General features: G+C 41.7%; 1 protein-coding gene and 2 pseudogenes across 1 annotated transcript; 1 reads left to right on the top strand and 2 right to left on the bottom strand.

Annotated features, from left to right (window-relative positions):
• The first annotated feature begins 209 nt into the window (after nucleotides 1–209).
• LOC121639418 lies at nucleotides 210–6,589 on the top strand (annotated as a pseudogene).
• Nucleotides 6,590–19,217: 12,628 nt separating this feature from the next.
• On the bottom strand, nucleotides 19,218–22,649 carry LOC121640293 (toll-like receptor 2). Its single transcript, XM_041986004.1, has 3 exons — nucleotides 22,609–22,649; nucleotides 19,760–20,196; nucleotides 19,218–19,582 (listed from the first exon to the last, which is right to left on the bottom strand). The coding sequence occupies exons 1-2, from the start codon at nucleotides 22,647–22,649 to the stop codon at nucleotides 19,803–19,805; spliced, it is 435 nt and encodes a 144-aa protein (XP_041841938.1). The 3' UTR covers nucleotides 19,218–19,582; nucleotides 19,760–19,802.
• Nucleotides 22,650–22,789: 140 nt separating this feature from the next.
• On the bottom strand, nucleotides 22,790–27,126 carry LOC121640292 (annotated as a pseudogene).
• Between the last annotated feature and the right edge of the window lie 151 nt (nucleotides 27,127–27,277).

Genomic DNA, 27,277 nt, shown 5'->3' with positions numbered 1-27,277 from the left:
AAGTTACATAGTGCAACTTGTTCAACATGAGTATTTGATTTCCTCCATTTAAACATAAATTTAACAAAGCTTGGTTTAGACCAGCACATTAATCATTCATTTTTCTGTTCCAGAAGACTTCAGCGTGATCCAGTAAAACCACAACATATATTTGGACAATAGAAGGAAAGGTGAGTTATCTGTCCTCAGATAAAATGTTTTAAAAATTACAGCAGCTCATGTTTTATCATCATTTTCTAACTTTTATCATTGCAAGATCAGGTGAAAATGGCTCCTAAAAAGCGAAAAGCTGAAAACATCACACTGGACATCAGAACATTTTATAAGAAGAAAAGTGTAAGTAGCTCAGTTAGTAATGTGGTTCTGTTATTGGTTTAAATTGATCATGTACTAGAATAGCCTGAATTATCTGCTGATTGGTGTGTTTGTGCATCCTTTCATCAGGACATTCCTGTCAGCGGAACACCAAGCACAGAGCCAAGACAGATGACCACTTCTCAGGTGAGCTCTCATGTCACTGGGAAGTCACTGCAGACATCTTTTATGTTTGTTAGTGCTGGTGCAGCTCAGCAGACTCCTATGATGCACAACAACTTTGGTTTAAAGTTTCTCCTCCTCCTTGGATGCTGATCAGCTCGGTCCCTCTCTGGAGTTTGGGCTTGGAGGTGAGCATCTGGTGGCTGGGCCTATGCGCATGGGATCTGATTGGACTTAGCCTGAAGGGTAACATGAGCCCACCTTTCTGTAGGCTAAACGCCTGTGGGAGGGGCTGTAGGAGTTGGGTGCTCTGTGACCTTGGTGGTGGCCTAAGGTGAAGACCCTGGTGATCCACTCCTCTGCTTCAGAAACTAGCTTGAGGAATGTGGAACATCAGCTTTCTGGCAAGGAAGGAGTGCGCAAGGTCCAATGGTTCTGGCTAGGCGTAGTTAGACAAAATTTTAATCTGATTTAAGGAAAAGACAGTACAATTACAGCAGCGCTTAAAGTATTTGATTTTATTTATTCTGTTGACAACTAAAAACAATGTACTGCCCTTTTTTATCAACCTCTGTAAAGCCTTTGACTTAGTGGACCACTCATTCCTAATGTGTAGCCTAGGTGAAGTAGGTGTGGCTCCTGAAACTCTGCTTTTTTGAGAAGCAGACAGAACAAACAGAATATTTCAACAAGTAATACTCTCCAAGGAACATAAGGAGTACCTCAGGGGTCAGTGTTAGGGCCACTCTTTAAAATTAAATTTTCCAAAATGTGTCCAAAGCAAAAATTCATTTATATGCTGATGATGCTGTGATGTATTGCACAGCTCCAACCCCAACCTAGGCACTCACCTTGGTGCATGTTTAATGCAGTTCAGCAAAACTTTACAATTTAAAACTCCTGCTAATTAAATATATAACCAAAGTCATGCTTTTCTCAAATGCCACAACCAAGCCACAGAACCTGCCCCTATTTTTCACTTTGGAGGGTTTGCATACAGCACTTGTATCATGTTATTGAGTCCTCGGTTTTTTGATAGACAAATCTCTTTCTTTTACCCCACATATCCAGAAGCTGGTACAAAGGTTGAAACTGAAGCTGGATTTTAATTTCAGCATAAAACCCCGTGTTTCATTTGAATGTAAAAAATGACTGGTTGCTGCTGCCTTGATGTCAGTCTTATATTATGGCAATGTTCTGTACATGCATGCCTGTTCTTGGATTCTACATGCTCTGAATACTCTGTGTCATAGAGCTTTGAGGTTCATCACAAACTCTACATCACTTGCTCATCACTGTCTATTATACAAACATGTTGGTGAACCTCTTTGTCTATATGAAGGCTAAGACACTGGCGTTTTCTTATTTACAAAGCTGTCGCTGATCTACTACCTTCCTACCTTTCAACTCTTCTCCAGCTGAAGCATTCAGCACCGTATAGTCTTCACTCACAGGAGTTATTATTCTCAGTCCCATGGCTGCAAACTGAGATGGTCAAAAGGGTTTTGTTTATATGCTGCCCCCTTTGGCCAGAACGAATTGCAGAAAGACTTGAAACTTCATGACCTGGTCTCATTGGATCCTTTTAAAAAGCTACAAAAAAGTTAGATCTGATTTGAGATGTTCTGCTTGATTTTAGGAATTTTAAATTGTTATTTATTTCTTAATTTGTACTTTTTTTGTTTTTAAACTTTTAGCTAGTTTGAATGTGTTTTGTTGTGTGGTTTTAAAGTTTTTAATTGCTTTGCTGCTGTCTTGGCAGAACACTTTTGAAAAAGAGATTTTAATCTCAGTAAGATTCTTAGATGTTATTTTTAAGTGGTTGCTGATCCTTAGATGCATTTTCTGCTTGCTGTGAATAATTTGACCCTTCTTTAACAGACTGACATGGATGTGTCTTTCCACATGATTGTTTAAGGAGAAGCTACTCATTGCATCAGTTGGGGTTAAATAACTTGTTTCCAAGATGGAAAGACTGAAAGACTCACGCAGTAGTTATACAATAGGAGGGTCCTACCTAGTTGCTTAGTTAAATCCAGATGGCAACCTCTTTTTGGCCAGGATGTATATTTCTAAATCTGATAGGAAACCATGAAATGTAACCCATTCTGACAACCTTTCAAGATCTAAATTTGTCCTTTACTTTACAGATGCCTCAAATGAGAGTAAAGGAAGAACAGGAAGCTGGAGTTTTAGTGGTGAGTATATTCTGATACCCAACATGAGCAGTGTTTTTTATTATAGGTATTAATTCTGTAATTTGGCCACTCTGCTTTCCTACAGAATGGACACACACATCTCTTCAAAGTGAAGTTTGGCTCAGAAGACCGTACATACAACATTTCCTGTGATCGACCACGAACATTGCTAGAGGCCATAAAATCACATTTAGGGGAGGAATTTAATGAAAAGATTAAGTGTGCTGATGAGAACATCATCATTAAGCGGGGCAAAGGGGATAATTCATCTCTTGTTGCAACACATTTCCCATGTTCTTGTCTTCGTGAAGGTGAGTGTCTGACCATACGTGCATCAACAAAGGTTGTAGAGGCCCAACGCAAAAAAAAATACCAAATCCAAGAAAAAGAGAGGTATACTGTCTTCTACATAGACAAGGAAGGAGGGAAAGATTCCAAATCCAAAGCAAATCAGATTTTTAGATGCAGTTATATTGCTGAGGAATTCAAGTATTTCTGTGTTTATGCGTTGAATGACATGATGGTGGAGGAAGCGCTGAAGCAGGACGGCCGCTTTGTTGATAATCTTACAGGTTTCCAATTGTCTAACAACAGTGAGAACAATGATTTTACCAAATGCACAGAAACTGTCAAAAGACTTCACAGAGGACATTATAAGATATGTTTACCAAAGCAGGGACAATCAAAAGGAAAAAATCCAAAACAACAGACAAGCAATCAGCAACAGACACAGCAGAAAAACCAACATGAATTAAATGATTCTCAATGTACAGCCGTTAATGATTCTCAATGTAGCAGTGAAACAAGAGAAGTCTTAAAACTAGCACGTGAGAACAGTATCAGTCTAAAAATGGCCGCCGAAAAAACAGGCACCAAAATCAACCTCAATGAGATCCAAGAACTTCTGCGTCAGCAGTTTCCACAACTGAAGGAATTGATGGAGAAAAGGTTCCCTGGTCAGTCCTTAAAGAAAGCACTGAATCTGCAGAGGGAAAACTTTGGAAAGATCCAACAGGCTTTTAGTGAAGTTCACAGAGTGAGGGAGCTGCTGGACCTCAGCAGGTCTGTTTGTTTGTTGATGGTACATGACAAATCCTCCTCTCTATCAGTACAGGGCACAGGCTTTGTGCTGTTTGACAACTTCATCCTGACAAATGCCCACTTGTTCGACCCCTGGGCCAAAGACGAAATAGAGAAGTGGTGGGAACATGTCAAGATTTCTGCCGAGTTCAACTTTGAAAACCCTGCTACTGAATCAAGAAAGAAACTTGAAGCCAAGCTGTTTGGTGGTGATCTTGAACTAGATTTTACCCTACTCGAACTCGTTCCTGAGAACCTAAACACTGGTCAGGCAATAGAGAAAGATGAAGTACCTCCAGGGCTTCTGAAGAAATTTGGTCCACTGCCCATGGATGGTCACGCCTGTCTTATTGGGCACCCAGCAGGAGGAGTTAAAAAAATGGATCCCACATGTGTTATTAGGAAAGAGGAACGTGACCAAGCTGTCAATCAGAATTTAGACAGTTACAAGGATATTTTCCCCATCTATGCAATCAATGAACAAATCAAAGATGACCCAAAGGCAGATATTTGTGTTACCTATAACAGTTTCATGTATCACGGTTCCTCTGGTTCCCCAGTGTTTGACGCTTATGGCCGGGTCTTTGGTTTGCATACTGGCGGCTTTTTCTTTGGCTATCCAAAGCCTAATGAGAGCGTGATAGAGTATGCTTTTCCACTGCTTGCTATATTTGAGAAGCTTGTGAGTTCTCAGAAGGAAAAGGAAATTATGAGTTTTTGAACAGAGTTCTGGTGGAAGCAGAAGGGAACAGATACCTGGAAAAGATAATAAAATCAGTGGTCGGGCCGAGAGAAAACGAACATGAGGTGCAGGAAAGTGAACCCTAGAGTTGTGCAAAACCTAGATATCCCATTCAGTGGAAACACTTGGAAATCACAATTGTACTTTTTGCAAAGTTTTAGTTACTTTTCTTCAAAAGACTGTTTATGAAATGCTACTTATGAGAGAGATAATGAAAGCTGAGTTATTGGATTCTGGGGAGACAGTGGGCATGAGTTGGGTATTCAGATCACATCTTCCTCATGTACAAAATCAATCTGCCTGCAGATTATTCCAAATTAGAAAGCGATTAGAGATGTTAACACAGAAACTCTTCAGATTTAAGCCTTTTACACGCTCCACGCATGAGAAGCGAGAACTTTGTTTCTGTTCTCGAGGTCTTATGAACAAGAATAAAGTTTGGTCACTTGAAACTCCACTAGAAGCTTTGTCCTCGACGGGGCAGGGATTAATATGGGGGAGGCAGAGGCCTGTTGGTTTAATGCTTTGCCTGTGGCAGGGCAGGGTTGTGCACCCAGCTATTTCCGTGTCTTTATATTCCATGTGTTGTAATAAATTTAGTACTTTCTCACTATATCGATCAACAGTTAATTAAAGCTATCCGTTCAACCTGACATCAGCGAAAGCGACAACTTTCCACTAAACGCTTTTCTGCATTAGCCACGCCCACCTCAAATGTCCGACGTCCCAATGACGTCAATTTGTCCCCATGGCCTCAAAAACAAGACAAAGTTCTTGCCTCTCATGGAGAATGTAACAGGCTTTAGTCTCTGACACCTGCTGTTTGATTCAGACTTACAAATACAACTTTGTTATCTCAGCTATTCGAAATAGTTCATTTTTTAATTCATGGCTCTTTTAATTGCTTCATTTGAGGCAATGAACTGGATTCCAAAATGTTTTTTTTGGAAAATGATTTTTGCTGAAGACCTCTAAGGAACCGCTGCTTTAATAAATGATTGTTGCTTTTATTGATCTGATGCTCACATATTGTCACAAATGAGGTTGTTGTGGGACTTTCACTTCTCTGATCTTTTACTCTTTTTAAGTAACACTTTTGAACCATCTTGGTTGTTTCTCTCGTTTTTCCTTTTTTTTTTTGTCATTTTACATCAATGACAAATTATAAAAATGCTTTTATCTGGACATAAATCATGAAATATAGGATCAATTTAGTATTGATTGACATGGAAAAGGGTGAAAGTTTACGTCTGTGTTTCATGTTGAAGGGGTCATGAATTATACAAAATTGTTCTCTTGGTTAAAGCAAATATTTACTATGAAGCTCTATGCACTTATCCAAACTCTTTTATTAGTTTGATTCTGTTTATTGCCTTATATTGTTTTTCCCTGATAGGATATTTTAAGAAAACTTTTACCAACCTGGGTTTTAAGTTGGACAGTGATGTTAAATTAGACAGCCAAATTAGAGCTGTAGTCAAGCCAAGCTTTTATCATTTAAGACGGTTGGAAAAGGTAAATCTTTTCTCTACAGGCAGCATTTTTAAATTGTGATAGATGCTTTAATTTCATCTTGGTTAGATCTCTGTAATGGACTTTATGTAGGAGTGAGTCAGTCTGCAGTTGGTGCAGAACGCCACTGCAGGATTTTTAACAGGCACCAATAGAAGAGACCATGTTACCCTGTCCTGGCTTCACTCCACTGGTTTGTTTTAAAAAAAAATTTTATTTGAATTATTTGACAGGGACATTGTATTTGTACATAGTCAGAAAATTTTACAGCTGACACCAAATCTCTAAATGGCCTCTCCCCGCCTCACCTCTGAGCTTCTTCATCCCTGCTCACCTTCTTGGTCCCTGAGGTCAGTCGACCAGCTGCTCCTGCAGGTACCAGGTCCAGGAGGAAGCTCAGAGGGGACAGGGTCTTCTCTGCTCCACAACTGTGGAATAATCTGCCTTTATACATCAGAGAGGTTCCTTCACTGTACATTTTAAAACTCTTCTTAATACACATTTTTGTTCTTATGATGTCCTTATGTCTCCTGTTTTTATTTGTATTTTTATAATGTTTGTATTTGTGTGCAGCACTTTGTTTCAGCTGTGGTTGTTTTAAAGTACTTTATAAATAAAGTTGACATGGTATTTCCAAATGTTTGAATAAATCTTTGTATCTTTGTCTTCCTGGATTCTATGACTGAATTTGGATTTATGCAGACTAGAGTAAATCTTTCTTCGGTTTTAATGTGACCTTGACCCTTTTATAACAGCATGCTGCTTTATATTTAGTGCTTTTTTTCAGTAATTGTTTGAAGTGAATAATTTGACCAAATGAAAAAGTAATGAACAATGAAAGGAATGAAGAACCATGACAAACATTTATAAACTGGTGAATGGTCTAACCCTGTGGTTCCCAAACCTTTTCTGCATGGCCCGCTTTTTCTTTTGTAGTTGAAATCTCTTGCTGATTGATCATATTTTGGACATTGGTAGTTTGACAAATTTGTCCATGTTTTGCTAGGAGTGTTTTATTTGGCCTCAGTAGAATGAAGACAAAAATAAACTAAAACTTCCTAGAATAATTTCTCAGCTACGAGCTTTCTGTTCTGGCTGTAATTTAGTTAACAGCTCCCTCTAGTGGCCATTTCACCACACTACATGCAAAAAGTCAATCATACATGACATTGTTCACACCTAGTCAGATTTTCATTTAAATTAAACTTAATGTGAAAATTAGTGTATGCTGAGACAATGTGCTAGAACATAAAACATTTTTACTCTTTTGATCCTAAAAAATTCCACATTCAAGATTAGTGGTAGAATATATTTATTCATCAATGAATGAGCAAATTTAAATTTGCAAACACAACAATAATACAGTTCTTTTAAGTGTCTTTTAAGTTTTTTATGTCTCTATGATATACGCTCTCAGCAGCTCAATAGCTTAGACGCTTGTCTCCCATATGATAGTTTAGCTCCACATAATCCAGATCAACTCCATCAGTCACACACCTTAATGAATAAAACCTGTTCAAATCTCAAAACTATCAGAACAAAACAAGTAGAATTTGTTCACCTGAAGAAGACTGAGCACATCTGCTCCAAATAAATAATTCTCATCTGAAATACTGCTTTCACCAAGGGAGCTTAAAATATAAATCACACCAAAACATGCCACATTTTCAATGCTGAAACTTTATAGACTTAAACAAAGAAAACAAACATTTTGTATCATTGCATGAAGGAAAAGTCAATAAAAACATAATCAGCTGTACACAGATGGTACCACTGTAACCAGAGGGGTATTGCACGAAACCAAGATAAGGGATTAAGCCGGGATATGTTGGTTATCCTGGCTGAATTTAGCCCTAAGTCAGTTGCATGAAAGCAGCTCAAACTAATCCCGGCCAAGTTACTGTGGTGATTTATCCGCTGCAGCTAGCCTGCTCCAGACCAGGCTAACTGCTAAGGCTAAGATTAATCCTAGCGAGTCACCTGCATGTCCAACGTCAATTCTGTGAGGAATTAATGTGTTTTACAGCATGTCCATGGTCTTCCTAAGTATGGCGCGTCATTTTAATCATCCAGTATTAAAATATTACATATACAGTCACTGTACATTTAATCGAAATCTGTTAGTAATCGCAACAGCCTTTTTATATGGATTCGAGTTGTAGTATTATTACTCTATTCTATTCTACAGTCATTTATCAGACGCTTTTATCCAAAGCGACTTACATTTGAGAGTAAGAACAACACAAGCATGAATTCAAACAAGATGGGACGTCATAATTAAGTGTTAGACCGCTTTTGAGTCCAGTTGGACCCAGGTGCTGTCGTGTAGTGCTAGTGCAGTGCATATAAATTTTTTTTTTAGTCATTTTATTTAAATACAGGATCACGATTTCATCACACAATATCAACTTGGTCATGAGTGCATGATTTCATCAGGCCAAGTGTTATATTGCTATGCTAACGAAGACTGCTCGTCAAATTGCTGTCAGAGGTTTTATAAATATGTGTTTTATTGCATTAAATGAGATTACAAAACACAACGGATGAGGTTACAAAGGTGTATTCAAAGAAATCCGTGACGAGGGCAATGTAGAATATTCAGGTCCAACTCCCCTTAAACTGTTCCCTCTTCATAATGGCTTGCCTTTTTTGGATGAGGATGTGCTGGACGAGGAAGCCCGCATCCTCAGAAGAGCATTCAGACGTGAACGAGTCTTCAGGGACAGGTCAGATCCCCTGGCCTTTGGTGATGACTATGTCATTGAAAGATACAGATTTTCGGGTGATGGACTAAGATATTTATGTAGGCTGCTGAGTCCAAAAATACAGCACCAGACAGCGCGAAGCCATGCCCTCACTGTACCACAGATGATCTGTGTCACATTGAGATGGCTTGCGAGTGGGAGCTTCCTTTATTCTGTTGGGGATGCAGAGAACCTCAATAAAGGAACCATTTGCCGGACAATCAGATGCGTTTGTCTGGCGCTGAAATCATTCAGCAATATATTCATCACCTTCCCTGGCCACAGAAGACCCCTCTACATCAAGGAGGAGTTTTACAAGATTGCAGGTAACCTCAATTTTAATGTGCACCCATTAGTTTCTAAGTATATCTGTCACAGTTGGATACTCACTATTTTTTGTTACAGCTTTCCCTAACATCATTGGGGCAGTGGATTGCACACACATAAGAATCAGACGCCCCTCAGGTGAACATGAGGGAGATTACATTAACAGGAAATCCTTCCACAGCATCAATGTTCAGGTAAGAGTGATTTGTGGTTATGACCTACATGAATCTGTTCTGTGCATTTAATGACCTTAATAGGCTACAACTAAATATTTCAGATGATCTGTGATGCTGACTGCCTTGTGAGCAATTTAGAGGCAAAGTGGCCTGGCTCAGTGCATGACTCTAGAGTCTTTCGGGCTAGTCCAATTTATGAGAGACTTTCACAAGGTAGCCCACACATTTGTACTGTAAGCACCTTGGACATTGTGTGTGTAACTCTGTTTTCTAAATTATATTTTGTATTATCAGGTGAATTCTCTGGTGTGCTGCTGGGAGACAAAGGATACGCCTGTGAGTCATTCCTCTTGACTCCCCTTGCAGATCTCCAAACCCCACCACAGCAGGCCTACAACCATGCACACACCAAGACAAGGGCTCGAATCGAGATGACCTTCGGCCTTCTGAAATCTCGGTTTCAGTGCCTGCACCACCTGAGGATTTCCCCGGACAGAGCCTGTGATGTTATTGCTGCATGCTGTAACAGTTGTAATTGTGGAATGGCCCTTTAAGACTTCTCTTGGTCGTCTTCTAATGATGACATCATCAAGATACTTCGAGAAGACAGGAGATCGTCTTGCGAACGCTTGGACTGCAGACGGACATTTTAGGGAGCTCGGCTCTTTTCCTTTCTTTTTCCCATTTGTTGTGACGGACGTGTTGTGTGGCGCTGTTTTATTTATGTATGATGAGACAGTAGCCGTCCAACCGGGCTTTATATGGTTGACGAATGTCCTTTTATTAAAGAGCACGCACTGTGGAATCTTCAGTACCAGTGTCGCTGTGAGTTTGTCAACTTTGTGGCAGCTTTATCCGGCTAACTGAGCTAATTCCTGTACCACAACACGCTCTTCCCGTTACAAATTGGCGCCCGAACATTATTTTTTCCTTGGACCTTCGGCTCGCCATTACAAATTGGCGCCCGAACATTATTTTTTCCTTGGACCTTCGGCTCGCCATTACAAATTGGCGCCCGAACATTATTTTTCCTCGGACCCTCACTGCGCCATTACAAATTGGCGTTGGAACGTTTTTTTGGACCTTCTCTTCCCCGTGTGGTGACGGCAAGTTTTCGGGAGAATATTCCAGCACAAACCAGTCGGGAGGACGAGAGCTTTTCGCCCTGCACGTGGCGCTACATGCTAGCTGACTACAGGTCGGAGTCCTCTGATCACCGCTGGAACACACACAATCGGATCTGCCGACAGTAGGAAAAACACGGATTCCTGTTGGAGTTCTACACCACCAAACCATCTTCTTCGTTTATTTTACCGTCTACACGGCAGATATCTTCAGTTTAACCTGGGTTTTGAGCTTGCTGAGCGGCAGCTTGGATTCGGCCTCTCTTTCTCTCCTCTTCATCGCCACGCGGCTGCACTCGCATTCACCGGACCGCCATCTTCTCACGCCATTGTTTCTGGTATGGTCTCTTTCGCCAAGTAAGTGAGGATTTTTGAAAAAAAAAAAAAAAAAAGGACACATTAGTGAAAGGCCATAGAAAACGAACTAAGGTGAATAATAACTGTGACATATCCTGTTTACTTAATCTTTTGCATTTATTTCTATTGAAGTTGAACAATTTTGATTCAAATATGTGAGAAATGCCATAGTACTGGTTGGGCTAATTTTCTGCTGTTTTTGTTAGTTACTACCACTGTGTAAAGTATGTGGCCCATGTTTTGAAACTTTCTCTCTCACTCCTGTGGGGAATTTGTAAGGTGAACCAATCATCTTTAACAGTGGCTACACATTCCTGTGAGTTTACTCAACTTTTTCTACTTACTGATATTTTTGAGGATATTTCAGCTAAATAACTAGTCATTATGGCCACTCATCCTGACTTCAACGACCCTTTTGATGATTTTGGTTTACATGGTTTAAATGTCTGAAGACAGACTCCTGCTAACCTGGAACATAAAGTGCAGAGCTTACAAGCAGAGGTTGAAATGCTTCAACAATGCCTCCACGACTCACTTGACCTTCAAAAAGACATTTTGAAACGCTGGTCTAACCAGACTAATTCAGGTGACTCAGGCCCCCCCTGTCATTCTGCCCCCCCTTTCCCAGCTGCTTCTTCAACGCCCTATATGACAGATCTTTACAATGAAAGGCCAAATTATATACAGACTGGGACCCCTTATTCCACTCAGACCCTGAAACCTGAGTCCCACCTCCAGTCTGATCCAGTTGACTTAGTCAACACAACTAGAGTCCTTGCGGCGGCGCTGCACCAAGCTAAACTAGAACCGCCAGTCTTCACAAATGATGGAGTCATCCATCCAGAAGAATGGCTACAGCTAGTCAATACTTACCAGTCCTCTCTAGTTTTATCTGACACTCAAATACTCAGCGAGTTGCCACGCTTTCTGGGTAAGGAGCCTAGAAAATGGTTCAGTGTGCTCAAATCTCACATTGCCACTTGGGCAGAGTTTTGTGAACTCTTTAGAACGGTCTTTCTACCTGTTGACAATCAGGAACGCATTTTAAGAGGTATCCTTGACCGTAGACAGGGCCCAGAAGAGCCCCTCCCTACTTTCGTTGCCCATTTACTCAACGAGTTCAAACGGCTGAGAAACCCGCCTTCAGAGCAAGACCAAATTGAACTAATTTGTAAACATACACTAGAGAAGTTCAGAGTAGCATTATATGGCGCTCGTGTTAAATCTATCATTGAACTGCTGCTGCGAGCTCATGAGCTTCACGCTGTCCTTGGTCCAAATACCTCTCATCCGCCCGGTCTTCACCCGAAAGGTAGAACTGAAGGGGGACCCTACTGCTTCAAATGCTCAATGCCAGGTTTCACATCTCGCACCTGCCCTAATTGCTCCACAAACTATCAGGGTTCTCATCACCCTCAGGCCCCAAACGAACCGCTTCAGGTGCCTGGGTCGCACCAAACTCCTGGTCCGGTCCCTTCTGGAACAGATAGTGGCACCTCTATGAATGAGATGCAACTAGGTAGGAGGAAACAGGGAAACTCACAAGGGGGGAGGTCGTTTTACAGAGGCAACCCTCCCCCCAGACAATAACTTTGCCTCCCTCATTACCACAAACCTCATGTGACCAGGCCACACTTAATCATGTGGAGGATGACACTTCACAATCTTCATGGAACACCCCATTCAAAGTTAAGGTGAACTTTAAAGGAGCAGTTTTAGAGGCTACGCTTGACACAGGAGCCTCTCTCTCTGCAGTAAATGCAGACTTAGTGCCTGAATGGACCCAGAATCAGCCTTTACAGAACCAATGGACAGCCCCGCCTATTAAGCTTGCAAACAGCACAGCTTGTGACCCACTAGGGACTGTGTGGTTAACCATAGGATTTATGAAAAAAAAAGTTTATCAGAGGTTTGTAGTAATCCGTGAACTTTCTTCTCCTTTAGTCCTTGGAATGGACTTCATGATGCGCACCTCTCTGACTATTCATGTGCCGACCAGAACGGTGGCCATTGATGAAAAATCACCCTGTCTTGATGATTTTGATGATGGTGGTTTAGAGGCAGCGGACTTCGAATGCGGTGCAATGACGCTACAGGACGCTTCAAAGACGTCACTTCACGATAAAGTTGATAGTGCTAACTTAGACACTGCTCAAAAGGCAGAAATGCTAAAGCTTCTTGAAACCTACAGCAATCTATTTGATGGCCACGTTGGACGTACTAGCAAGGCGGAACATGTTATCACCGTTGGAAATGCCAGACCCATTAATCTCCCACCCTACCGCACCTCACCTGTGAAAAAAAGGATCATTGAGGAACAAGTGCAGAATATGCTAAACGAAGAGATCATTGAACCGGCATCAGGACCGTGGGCTGCTCCGGTAGTCATCGTTACCAATCCCCCACGTGAACCGCGATTCTGTGTTGACTTTCGTGGTCTAAATCAGTTAACTGTAAAAGACTCTTACCCACTGCCACGTGTGGACGACTCTTTGGATTTCCTGTCCAGGGGGAAATTTATCACGACTTTAGACCTAGCAAGGGGTTACTGGCAGGTTCCCATTGCAGAGGAGTCTAAACCAATGACCGCTTTTATCACACATTGTGGTCTCTTTCAGTTCAAGGTTCTTCCCTTTGGGCTTTGCAACGCTCCGGCGACATTCCAGAGGCTCATGAACAACGTTTTAGCTGGTCTCATCTATAAATCTTGTGCCGTCTATCTTGATGATATTGTTGTAGCCTCTCCTACTTTTGAACAGCACCTGGTGGATCTGAAAGAGGTCCTGGACAGGCTTCAGTCAGCGGGTCTCTCTTTGAAACTGAACAAATGTCAGTTCTGCCTCAGCGACCTTACCTTTCTTGGTTACCGTGTTTCCACATCAGGCATCCATCCTGATCCGGAAAAAGTGAGAGCAGTGTTGGAGTTTGCGACCCCAACTTCGGTGAAACAGGTCAGGCAATTTCTCGGCTTGACAGGTTACTACCGTCGGTTTGTGCAAGGTTATGCGCGGATCGCTGAGCCACTTTTTGCCCTAACAAAAAAAGAAGCCGTGTTCAGCTGGGACAGCAAGTGTCACACAGCCATGGCCCTCCTTAAGACAGCCATCACCTCGGCCCCTGTCCTCAGATTCCCAGACTTTGGGCGCCCATTCTTCATTCACACAGATGCATGTGATGCTGGGCTTGGAGCTGCTTTAATGCAGAGGGACGATGACGGAAGAGATGTGGCAGTGGCGTATGCTAGCCGTGCTCTGCACAAATCAGAAAAACCCTACTCCACTCCAGAGAAGGAGTGTCTTGCAGTTATGTGGGCCTTGGAACATTTCAGACCTTATGTTGAAGGGCTTCATGTGACCATTTTCACGGATCACAGCAGTCTTAAATGGCTGATGTCACGCCCCAACCCAACTGGCAGACTGGCTCGCTGGTCGCTCCGTCTGCAAGATTTTGACTTTAATGTGGTTCACAAACCGGGTGAACGTAACAAGGTGCCCGATGCCTTTTCACGTAACCCCCTCCCGGAGGTGGACATGCCCATGGACCTTTTGCCGCCTTATGCCGTGCTTGGTAGCCTGGATCTTCGCGCCTTGCCCTCTGTGACATTTACAGATCGGCCCCAGATCCGCCAGCTGCAACTTGACGACCCGGTCACGGGCATGTTGGTCCGTCAGTTAGAGGGAGGCGAACACAGTACTGGTGAGAACCAGAGTCTCAGCCAATACACTATTCAGGATGGCCTCCTCTATTTCAATGACCCAAAAACAAAATGTGGCCTACACCCACTAAAACAGTTGAAACTCTTTGCTCCAACTGCCATGCGCGGTTCCTTACTTCAGTATTACCATGATCATCCCACAGCTGGTCACTTGGGTGTTGCAAAAACTTTGGCGCGCCTAAGGCTCAGATTCTTTTGGCCACAAATGTCCGCAGACGTGAAAACGTACGTGGTCTCTTGTATTGCTTGCCAAACCACGAAGCCTAGCCAAAGAAAAAAAGCTGGCCTCATGATCCCCATTGAACCACAAAGACCTTGGGAGTACATAGGTGTGGATTACATTGGTCCACTCCCTCGTACGACGAATGGAAATGCCTACATCCTTGTGTTTGTAGACTACTTTTCCAAGTGGGTTGAAGTGAGTGCAGTTAGGGAAGCTACAGCTCTAGTCGCTGCTAAAAAGTTTGTAAGTGACATTTTTGCCCGTCACGGTTCACCCTCCCACCTCATTTCTGATAGGGGGACACCTTTTGTCAGTGAGTTGTTTGAACATGTTGTTTCAGTACTGGGAACGGACCACAGACTGACTACTGCATATCACCCTCAGACTAATGCCACTGAACGCGTTAATCGCACATTGAAGACAGCCATAAGAGCTTATGTGAACGACAAGCACACTTCCTGGGATAAATTCATTCCCCAGATTTGTTTCGCTTTAAGGACAGCTCCTCATGAGAGCACAGGTCTCAGCCCATCTATGATGCTGTATGGTCGTGAGCTAGAGACTCCTCTTGATCTCATCACTCTGCCTTCTGTGAATGGAGTGGATGAGCCAAACATTCCCTATACAGAAAGCTTGAAAGTTTCCCTTCAGGAAGCTCATGAGCATGCACGTGCGGTACTCTCTGACAGCCACAAGCGTCAAAAACATTACTATGATTTGAGACGTCGTGACATCTCTTACAACATTGGAGATCTTGTCAGAGTAAGATCCCATCCCAGATCAGACGCGCAAGCTAATTTCACAGCTAAACTAGCTCCGCTTTACACGGGTCCCTACTGTATTTCTCGAAAGGCATCTAGTGTTAACTATTGCCTTACAAGGGTAGACACAGGAGAAGAGGTTGGAGTTTTCCATGTGGCAAACATGCTACCGTTCTATACTTGGAACACAGCTTCAAACATCAAGCGTGCTAGGCACATACCACACACAACACAAGATGATGCTTTGGAGGACAGGGAATCTTTTCCCACTCTGGTGAGTCGGGACTCGAACTGTTCAGACTTGGAGGGAGTGGATAATACGAATGTTTCAGACACATTGCCCTCTCCTAAACACATCGCCGACACTGTCCCTGACCTTTGTTTTTCTGCCCAGAGCCCTACATGTGAAAGTGATGACAGGATTCAGAACCCTGCCAGGAGGGACTCATTTTCGGCTGATGAGACACATAATCAGACTAATGTTTATAACCTCAGACAGAGACATGCGCCCAGAGTTACGGCTGGTTGGTCAGTCAATAGGTGGACTAACCCTCATCACACGAACAGACTTGACTTCTAGTGATGTTAAGATGTTTATCACTTTTGGCTTATTGTAAAATGTGCCAGTGGTTTAAATTTTCTGCACAGTTCATGTCATGTTGAAACATCTTTTTGTTGGTTTTGTTGTAAAGTTATTTCGACTGTTATACTGTAGAAGGAAAAAATTCTTTGGAAAAAGCAATTTACAGAAAATGGAGATTTCATGTCGAATGTGTGTATCTGTGAATTTTCATTTTTTTGCATTTTTTTGTGCATTTTAGTTAGTCATTCCACTGTATGGGACTCTGTCATGTATGCCAGATGTTTCAATATTATGCTGTCATTCACCCTGTTTGGCTAAAAGGTCTTAAGATGTTTGACCATGTATGGAAACACTTAGTGATTAGTCTGTTCCCTTGTTGTGTGCGGCTGGGGACAGCCTTTTTTCACCAGGGGGGTAATGTAACAGTTGTAATTGTGGAATGGCCCTTTAAGACTTCTCTTGGTCGTCTTCTAATGATGACATCATCAAGATACTTCGAGAAGACAGGAGATCGTCTTGCGAACGCTTGGACTGCAGACGGACATTTTAGGGAGCTCGGCTCTTTTCCTTTCTTTTTCCCATTTGTTGTGACGGACGTGTTGTGTGGCGCTGTTTTATTTATGTATGATGAGACAGTAGCCGTCCAACCGGGCTTTATATGGTTGACGAATGTCCTTTTATTAAAGAGCACGCACTGTGGAATCTTCAGTACCAGTGTCGCTGTGAGTTTGTCAACTTTGTGGCAGCTTTATCCGGCTAACTGAGCTAATTCCTGTACCACAACACGCTCTTCCCGTTACAATGCGTAGTACTGCATAACATTGCAGGCCTAAGAAAGGAGAGACCCCCCCCCCCCCCCGAGTGGCTGTTGATGTTGACTGGGAAAATGCTCCCATCTTCCCGGACAACATTAATGGCAGACTTGTCAGGGAGCAATATATAGCAAGTTTCTTCACTTAATTTTTGGATTAAGCCCCTTTATTTAATAAAAGATCTTTTCCTGTGTGAGCATTTTGTTTAGCACTGGTGGTTCTTTGAAATTCTTTTACATTCATGAAAAGAGGACGGACACCAATGTTTTAGTTCTTTTTTTTTTATTAAGCAGTCATTTGTCTTGGTTGCTTGGATCCTACGACAGCAAAAATAACAAGGATTAAAACACTGTATTGCAGATATGGTTACTGTGTGCATTGAAACACTAACTTCTCTTTCTAGTTTCTGGATTTCCAGGTCCAGTTTTCTAAGTGTCCAGCGTTTAATCTCTAGATCCAGCTCTATTTCTTGGAGTTTTCTCTTTTTGAGTCTGATTTTAACATCTGCCAGCTCTATCTGTCTCTCCAGGTGCTTTGCATAAAGTGTTCTGACAGTTTGTGAGGCCTGTAAAGGAAATGTCAATTAGCACAGCAGGATTTGTGCATAACGTAGATGTACTTTAGCCAATACTCACAATGTTACCAGGCTGCTTAGGAGACTGTGCAGCATCCGGGTCCTGTTACACATTTTCTATTAGCACCACATCACTGACTTCATATCCTTCATGGAATAAATAAGCAGGCCAATCCCATAAAACTGACATGCCTCAAGCCTTCTGGACTCCACTGACACAGTCTCCTCATCTGCAGACGTGCATTCTGCAGCTGCAGATGTGCCTTCCCCCTGCCGTATACATGCAGCGAGAGGACTTGGATTAAGATTTCACAGAACATACCAAGCCTGTGATTTCGAGACACTGTACTTACCGGATCATCTTCTGGTGGCTCCAAAAGTGTAATTATGTTCCCAGACACTGCAAGGTTATCCAAAGTCAGACACTATATTATATTTGACTGTGTTCCATGTGCAGTAGAATTGCAGTACGTGATGTACCCTGTATGAAGCGGACAGTTTCTGTGGCTGGGACAGAGTTAGTTATTGTCCCTCCCTGGATCCCCTCCATCACTGGCCTCCCTTTATTTAAATGGAGGCCAGTTCCTCTGCTGGAGTCACATCCTGGCTTGGTGGGCCGCCCCCTGTGCCAGTTCTGTAGGCCTTTTTTTAACTGCTACAATCATACAGACATTGAACATGTCAGCAGACACCTCATCTATTCACCTCATTTGTTCACAGTTATCTACTTTGGAGTCACTTACCAGCCTGCAAAATGCTCTTATATTTCATTTTTTCTTGCTGCCAGGTCATTTTATGGCCAGACAGTTTTGTTCTTTATGAAGGACAGAAAGATAAAATAGATAAAAACGTTACATGAGGAAAATAGATTAAATGACACATTGTGGATAATTGTTTGCACCTAATCATACTCTACATTTCCTGAGTAACATGCACCTGCTTGTCACCCTTAAAGTATACAACAGTTAGTGGATTTGAAAAGTAATCCTTTAATTGTAGCCTAATTATGACAGTTCCAGTGGAACACTGTTTATTAATTGTACAGTTTTTGACCACTTACGCATTGAGCCGGTCGGCTATTGTCTGCCAGGCTCTCTCGCGTTCTTTACTTATGGCATTGGTATTGCCTTTTTTTCTTATAATAGCCTTAACTTCGTCAGAGAACTCCGTCAGGAGCTGTTGTTCAGCGGCCGTGACGTAGGACGCGCGACTTTTATCCATTTCCCCATCGGTGATTCTGTGAGCGATCGCGAGGTCTGCTTCAGTATGCCGTGCACACGCACTTATCCCAACTATCTTCACCTGGCTTAACCTAGCCGCACCTTCTCATCCTGGCTCAGCAAATGTGCAACCAATTAAGCCAGGATAGACCGCGCAAGCTAGGTCAAGCTGGGCTTGCTTAATTATCCTGGATTTCTTTATTCTGGTTTCGTGCAATACCCCTCAGGTCATGTTCATGAAGTATTATGTTTGGTTCAATGTCAAGTTATCATCAGTTTGAAAAACATACTTTCACACAAAAGTACATTTATGCTCTACGGCAATGATGAAAACGAAGCATTTCGTCGGTCTCCTCCGTTCTTTATGTGCGTAATTTGGTCCATTTTAGGGCCTTTGCAGATGTGTACCCTGATGAAGAAAACAGAGTATTTCCCTTGGAAACTGTGGGGCAGTGGTGAGCTGTATAGCCAACATGTACCAGCAAAAGGAACAAACAAGAAGAAGGAACTACAGTGTTTTTAATGGTCATACAGACCACTGCCATCTACTGTATTCTTCCTTTTGTGTCTCATTATACATTACATTATCATGACCTTTTTCATCGTCTCTATGTTTGTTGTCTGAAGCTGATGTTGGAACTTGTAGCTCTGAACTCTGCACTGCCCTCTGGTGGACATGTTAGAAAAATAAAACCAATGTAAAGCACGTACCTTATTATGCACGTTAAGGGAGCATAAATGGGCCTTCAAAGTCACACACTAGAGAAAATTATAGAGACCCAAAAGGGACACCAGGGATTAGATGGACACTTTAAAATAAAAGTTTTAAACAGCTTTCACACATTATGAATGGGAATGTACATAAGTGAAACCATTATAGATTAAATTTTATGAAAGTTCTGAGTTGCTGGTGCGGTTCAGTATTTGTTGCGACTCCAGGTCTATCTGAAGGAGATACTGAGAATAAAAAAAAAATGAAATAAGATTAAAATAACACATTTGTTCCCCAAAAGTGCCTCAAGGGTTAATATGAACTAATTGGATCTGCAGTGGTAGACACCAACCTTCAAATTACCCATTTAATGCATCAACTTATTGAGGACAAAACGATAAATGTGTTCAGTAATGGCAAACTTGTTCCTCTCATTTCCTTTTGATCCTTTCTTTCCTTTTGCTCTCACTTATCTTCTCCTCTCAGAGCGTTGTGTAGACTCCTCCAGAACTCCTCCCTCCTCTCCTCCTCCTGAGGCCACTCCAGGTAGGTGGTGGAGCTCATGAGTTTGCGCAGTTTGCAGAAACGTTTTGGGACGTCGTCCTTGGACAGCGGCTCCAAAAGGATCAAGATGGCTGCATCGCCTCCAGCGTCGAAGAGCCAGAAGTGTGAGAAGTCCAGCTCGTAGCGGCACCAGTCGGACTGGACAAAGTTTTCAGAGAGCACGAACACGGTTCGGCGGCTGCGTTCGATGGCGCTCATGATGTTGTCCACGATCCATTGACCAGGAAGGAAGTCCCGCTTGTGGAGACAAAGAGTCAACGGCTGAGGGGATGGTGGATTCCCAGAGTCGGCTTCACTGTAGCAGAATTAACAATAAGCAGATTATATATCCTCCTATTTCCTCTCTTTGTATTCTAGCACAAGAACTGCAGCTAGGGTAGCCGGTTGCTTCTGGGTAGTTCTTAAAAACCAAACGTGAACAAAGTGCATTAATTTTTTTTCCTTCTAATGATCCTTTTATAGTGCACATGCATGTATGTAAAATAAAGTATTTTAAGAATTATCAGCACTCATCATAGAAGTTTGGCTGCAGAACATCTGATATCAACAGTCACTAAATGTTTAATGCTGCCATTGAAAAGCTTCTTGCATCTGTCTATAGATAGTTGATGCTTTACATTTGGGGAATCAAAAATTCTTTGAGTTATTCAATTGAAAAGAAAAGAAGATCCACAGTAAGCGTTACTTGCTTTGATGCATCGCTAAATCTGAATAAATATTTTCTGCTAAGTGGTCAAAGTGTACGAGTTGTGTTACATTTGCAGTGTGTTTGATTTGAAGTGCAATGGAGAACATTAGAGAAAATAACTGGAAGCAAAATCAGTAAAAGATAAAAATAAGTGACGGTTTAACTTAGTCTCTCTGACCAAAGTCAAAACATAGACGTTACATATTATTTTATTTTTTCCTGGTCCTTGGGTCCCCCTGCCCAGCATGTTTTAGATGTTTCTGTACTTTAACACACCTAGGTGAAATGAATGGCTCATTTCAGCAATTCACTAAATCCGAATCAAGTGTGTTGCAGTTGGAAACATCTCAAACGTGCAGGGCAGGGGGTCTAGAAGACCAGGACTGAGAAACAGTGGGGTAAGATGTGGGTTTTACTACTGTTATTGTAGCCTCCATTTTTGATTCATTGCTTTTAACCGAGAAAAAAAGTAAATTGTTTTTTAACTGTTAACTTCTTCTTGGTGAAACTGACTGGTGGATTTCAAGCCTGGTGACTTCACTATGTTAAACTTGTGATGGACAACTATTTAATTTATTTATGCATTAATTTATTTTTTCAAGATTCAAGATTCAAAGATTCAAATATTGACTGGAATTATTTATGCCAATCCTGTCAAACTCTGTTAAATAAGAGTTTGACACTGTGCACTGTTCAAGCCTTATTATACAAAGCTTAAACTAATCTAACAGAATATTACAAGTAAAAAGAAGCAAACTGTGTCATGAAAAGAAGAAAAATGACATTTTTTAACTGCACCATTGTATTAAAGACTGAAAACAAAACCCCAGATTAACATACCTATTCTCCTTTACTTCTATGCTTGATGTGTTTTCAAGTCACAATTATTGTCATTGTGCAGATGGTGGTTACTTACTGTGTTTGTCGTTTTCTATAGTAAAATTATGTAATCTATGCTTAAAAATGTTCATTTGAAACTTGTTTATTGTTTTGTGAAAGTTTGTTCTGCGTCATATGTTGCTAGGATTCAGGTAAATGACAAAAAAAGTGTTCCAAAATTAGATTCGAGCAACTAATACAGATGTCACCATTAAAAAAAAATAAAATAAACACTTGCATTTCAATAAGCCTTCGAACTGCCTTTGGAGCACGGGCCTAACAAGAGTCCACACGCAAGAAATTGAGACTTAAAAAGGTTACTTAAAAAAACAGTTTGCAAGATTGACATCAATTGAAGAAGAGCTGAAAAACCTCAACAGTAGCTGGATTTCTGTACAGGGGACTTTGGACAATACCTCAGACAATGTGACATTTACATCCAACTGAACACAAAGTCCATAAACAAATAAGGTTCCATCCAGTGACATCTGTCTGGCCAGCCAAGATGATGGGAGAGTAGAGTCAACAATGACAAGGCCTTTGAGTCATAGTCAGAGGTCTTCATCAAAAACTCAGACCTCAACCTGAAAAGACACCAAAGTTTACAACTCAGGACCAAAACAAATCCTTCTGTGTGATGCAAATGTAATCAACTAATGCAGATTAAAGTCTTTAGAATTACAAAAACCTAAACACTGTCGTACTGCTCTGTTTGCTATGTCTGAGTACACACAAATAATATTTGTACGTAAAGGATGCTACTGAGGTGTTTCAGGCACATCCCACTGGAAGGAGACTTCGGGGAAATAGACTCTGGACAGTAGTGTTCTGTTTGCTTCTACTGTATGACAAAGGTGTTGGAACTTTTTTTTTTTTTTGCTTCATCGTTTTCATTCATTCATTGATTAGCCATGATTTCTGGCTTTCTAAAAGAAGAATATGTCGCAGAAAAAGATTAACTTTGAGGTTAATAATATCCACAAAAATCTGTCATTTCTAGACCAGGTACAGGTGTAATAGTAGTGTATATTCCAGAAAAGAATATTTTAATACTAAACCTCATACTTGAATTCAAGGGGTTACAAAGGAAAAGCATTATGCCCTTTTAAAGGTTTTTAAGAAATGTGTGTCTTGCCTTACCAAAATGCCACAGACAGCACAACAGCCCGTTTTGTCACCATGTCGCTTTTTAGCAGCTGGTTTTAGGTTCAGGGATCCTGATCTTCGATGGCCAATGTCCTGCAGGTTTTTGCCTGCTGCAACACACCTGACTCAAATCAATGGGAAATTAGCAAACTTGTGCAGAGCTTGATTTTATGAGTTAATAGTCAGACCTGATCCTCCTTCTGGCTGACTCTCTGAAGAGCTGAACAGAGTCATTCCCAGTCAGATGGAGGTCTTTCAGAGTGAGCGGTGTCTCAGGGTATTACATGTCTCTGAGCATCGCTGAGGCCAAGGTGACATTTTTAATGAAAGGACCACGGAGGCTTAAAGTGACATGACCCAGCGGCCAAATGTCAGCCAGCGTACCAGAGTCGCATCTGCAGGGAAAAGAGAGAGATGGAAGCAGGAAGATGTTTAACATTTGAGGTAATTGTTTGGTTTATATTTTAGGTCAACAGATACAATAAGATACAATCCTGTGCAAAAGTCATGATCCACCCTTTTTTATTTATTTTATAATACTGAGTATAACACATATAAAACAGAGTCTGTTCAGCTCTAAGAAGTCAAAAGTGAATGTTTGGTCTGAACAGCTTTATTCGTCATCACAGTCTGAACCTTCTTAGACAAACTTTCAGTCTCCAGAACGTTCTCCAGGATTCTTTACTTTCTAAAGCTCTTCTTTAGATGTTTCTGCCTTTGTTCCGTTCTCTGTCCAGATGGTCACACACTGCTTCAATAATGTTAAATCCATCCCTCCAGCAGACCTGTTGAGGTCAGGGTTCTGAGGAGGATTAATCCCTCCATCAGACCTTTTGATACTGATCTTCAGTATGTCATGTGACATATGTCAGCGTTTTCTGGCTTCTTGACAGCCACGTTTCCATGGAGACCATTTCTGACAAGGCTTCAGCCAACAGTAGATGGATCAACTGAAGGTCCAGATGCATCTCTCTGGTCCTGGTTCAGACCCTGATCACTTGCTGTAGATAGTTTATTCTCCTGCACCGACTGGAGGAGTTCAAGAATCTCTGCGTTTTCTCCAGGAGTGAGGAAAGGATGGAGCAGGAGATCGACAGGTGGATCGGTGTGTCTGCTGTGATGGGGACTCTGCATCCCTTGGTCACAGTTGATTTGTGTGTTATTTCTATAAAGTTCTGTTAGTAATAAATTCAGTTTTCTTCTTCTGGTCAGCCTTTATGCTGCTATAACCATTGATACATTCATTTTACATAATTTAACCTCAAAATCTGACAGTTGAGGCTGGAAACATCCTGTCTGCATAATAATCCAATAAAGGTCACAGGCACTCCAGGAAAACACAGAACTGCCAATAACAGACCACTGCAAATGCAAAGATCACATCATGAACTGGGAAAAGGCCAAAATCAACTGTACGGAGCACAAATGACCCCAGCTTTGGATCATGGAAGCAGTGGAGAACAGAAAGTTAACCCACACAGCTTTGAACAGGGATGAAGGGGCGTTCCTGCTCTCCTACACGTGGAGCAACATCCTCCAGCATCATGTCATCAGCAGGCGGCAGTATCGACCTGTTGTTCAGATGAGACATATCTCCAGGTCGGCATCGCCTCAATGAATATCAGCTGATTTGTATGTCACACACCATCCAGTGGCACCTCTGATGAAGACGGAAGACTATGGTTGAAACATGTCAGGTGTGCTCATAATAAAACTAACATAAGAACTAAATCAGCTCTCACGTCTGCATGTTGACTGGGATTAAAAGGGTTGAGCTTCTACATGTAGTTCTACAGAAAAAAACAAAAGCTTGGAGAGTAAAGGGTTAATATTGGTTATTTAATAAGCTGTTATGTGTCGACACAACACTAGTTCATGTCTTCAGTTAGGAGCTTTTTTGTATTTTGTAATGATTCGTATGTGAGTGAAAAGTGAAAAAAAGCAGCCAATGACCAAAGAAAAGTCAAAATATCTTTAAGAAGCTGGAGAACTGTTATTCAAGACCACGTTAAAAGATCACAACAAAGTCTGGAAGCAAACTATGAAGAGCTGATAAACACTGAACACAGGTCACACCTGGCCACGTTATTGGCCCTTACAGTGAAATCCTCCAGCTGGGTGATTCCACTCAGATCTCCTCTCCTCAGGTCCTCCAGAGCCGGACCTCCAAACGCCAGGTTCCTCATTCTGACGAGCTTCTGAAACACCAGAGGAGAACCCAGGTGGCTGAAGGAGACCGGGAAAAAGGAGGAGGAGGAGGAGGAGGAGAAGAAGAAGAAGTTGCATTGAAACTTTGCATTGTGAGTGTTCCTGCTCAGAGGTCTCACTCCTCACCTGTACGGGTTGTTGAGCAGGTTGAGCTGCTGCAGAGCTCCCAGCTTCCTGAACTAGGTATGGTTGAGCAGGGATGCCCACAGAGATTCTTTTTAGGGGTGGCCATATGGTGGCCAGAGAAAATAGCAGGGTGGCCAAAGGTTATTAAGTCTATGATGCGTAACTACACAAGTCCATGTAGTCTGCTAAACAAAAACATGAAGTGGGTCAGTTTGAGCTTATGGCACATAAGAACTTCTGATCAGAAGTGTTCCTAGAAAAAGACTAAATGAAATTATCTGCCATCATATAGGGAAGGCTATATTCATTTATTACAGCCTTGCTTGTGTGGGTGGGGGACCAAATTCAGCTCGGGGGTCTGGGGGCATCCCATACAGGGTAACATAATAATATTATATTATCCCATAATGGCATATTGGGAGGCACATTTTGGGCATATCTGAACAGACTTGTTCCTCTCAATGTATATGGCAACTACAGCATTGACCTGCTCAAACAACCTTAATGAACATCAGCACACTGACTCTTCTCTCCATTAGATTGCACATTTATTATCAATTTGCATTTATTTACATTCTCATGTGTTTATTTCATCGATATTTGTGACCAAAGACAAAATTACAGGGGCAAAATGGCAAGGAGAGGCCAAAAATTTACTCACTCACTCACTCACTCGCTCGCTCACTCACTCACTCACTCACTCACTCACCCACCCACCCACTCACTCACTCACTCACTCACTCACTCACTCACTCACTCACTCACTCACTCACTCACTCACTCACTCACTCACTCACTCACTCACTCACTCACTCAGGGATCTGTGTGACCAATAAGCAGTAAACATGGAAATTATTATACTCCAACCACTTATGAATGGAGAATCACGTAGTTGAAGCCCCGTCTCCTGTCATTGTACACGGTCCAAGGGTAAACCTTTAGATATGGTTGTTTTGGTCCATCTGCTCGTGACTGGGACATGTCCAGAACAACAGAGAAAAGCCGTCATTATTATAAAAACATATAATGACAGGACATTCTTTCAGAACTGATCTGCTAAACCTCAATTCTACCACCAGGAAAACATCATCCTCACCTGCTGGTCCATGGGCAGGTCCACTACCTGGAGGCCTGGGCTGGTTGGGATCCAGCTGTTCTGAGCCCTCTACTGTAAAAGATATTGTTCATCAAATGCAAATAAACAGAGCCTGCTGTTTCTATAAGATGATTTAATCTCCGAGTGTTACTACAGCCCCCAGATTACAACATCAGGATATCATTTTTTACTATTACTATTCATCCCCAAAGGAGAAATTCTTGTCAACACAGCACTACACTCTCAACATTACACTATAGCTGAAGCTGGAGTAATAAACAAATAACAGTTATGGAAGAAGCACAAGGACAGTAATATTATACTCCAAGAAAAGGTCTAGGATTCAATCAACTCTGTGATATTGTTCTGAGAAATAAATCTAGTATAACTGATGTCCGTAGAAGTCAGGGAAACATTTGCGGTTGGCTTAAGTTGTAGCCACAGTGTCATTCTCTCTGATTCTTTCTCTGGCTGACTAGCATTTGCTCTGTGCTGCTCTCCTGTAACTGTCTGTCTCTTAGAGAAGAAGGAGGCAATATCTTTGGAAGACTTTCTCTTCACTGTCTGCAAAATGACATAACGTTAGCACACAGTGACTAATTAAATCATGATGCTATTATAGCAAATTCTTTATAATGTTAGCTGCCTGGGCAGTGGCATTCAGACAGCTAACAAGGTTGTTAGAAATGTTCTCCATCTAACCAAGATAAGGTTAATAATGTTATTAACTACCTAACCTGTGCAAACGTTAATTTATGAATGGCTTGATTTGGACAATCCAATTTAGACAAATATACGGGATGTATCGGCTAATACGGGACAGTTGCCAACCCTAGCAACCACACACGACAAGCCAGAACTCAGGGCAAAGCACCAGGCTAAAGTTAGGGGCTAATGATAAGCCTACTGTAAGGTTACCAGCTGGCTAGCTGAAATACTAGCAAGCTAAATGTTTAACTTTAGTTAGCGAGATAATCAATAACATTAAAACTAGCTAACATTAGATGGCTAGAAAGTATTGTTTTTCTCCAAAAAGACTGACTTACCTCGAATTCAATTTCCATTAGTTTCCACACGGTCATGTTAGGTGTCTCCCTTAGCTGCTTTTCAGTCAGTGTACAGATGGTTTTTGTACATTTATGTGTTTGACACATACAAGTGATGCAGCTTCACTTAACCGTTAAGGTTCAAACTCATGTCATTTTAGTTCCGGTAATAGCTTTAGCTTTTAGT

The sequence above is a fragment of the Melanotaenia boesemani genome, chromosome 5 (genome assembly GCF_017639745.1).
Source record: "Melanotaenia boesemani isolate fMelBoe1 chromosome 5, fMelBoe1.pri, whole genome shotgun sequence".
Lineage (NCBI taxonomy): Eukaryota > Metazoa > Chordata > Actinopteri > Atheriniformes > Melanotaeniidae > Melanotaenia > Melanotaenia boesemani.
Note: the sequence above shows the minus strand (reverse complement) of the source record. Positions and strands in the feature narration are given on the sequence as shown.

What these genes read in the sequence shown, in the direction of transcription:
- LOC121640293 (XM_041986004.1), bottom strand. Translation starts at nt 22,649, where the DNA reads ATGGTGACAAAACGGGCTGTTGTGCTGTCTGTGGCATTTTG. An exon ending in GTGCTGTCTGTGGCATTTTG is followed by an intron (nt 20,197 to 22,608) that starts GTAAGGCAAGAC and finishes ATTCTGCTACAG; the next exon opens with TGAAGCCGACTCTGGGAATC.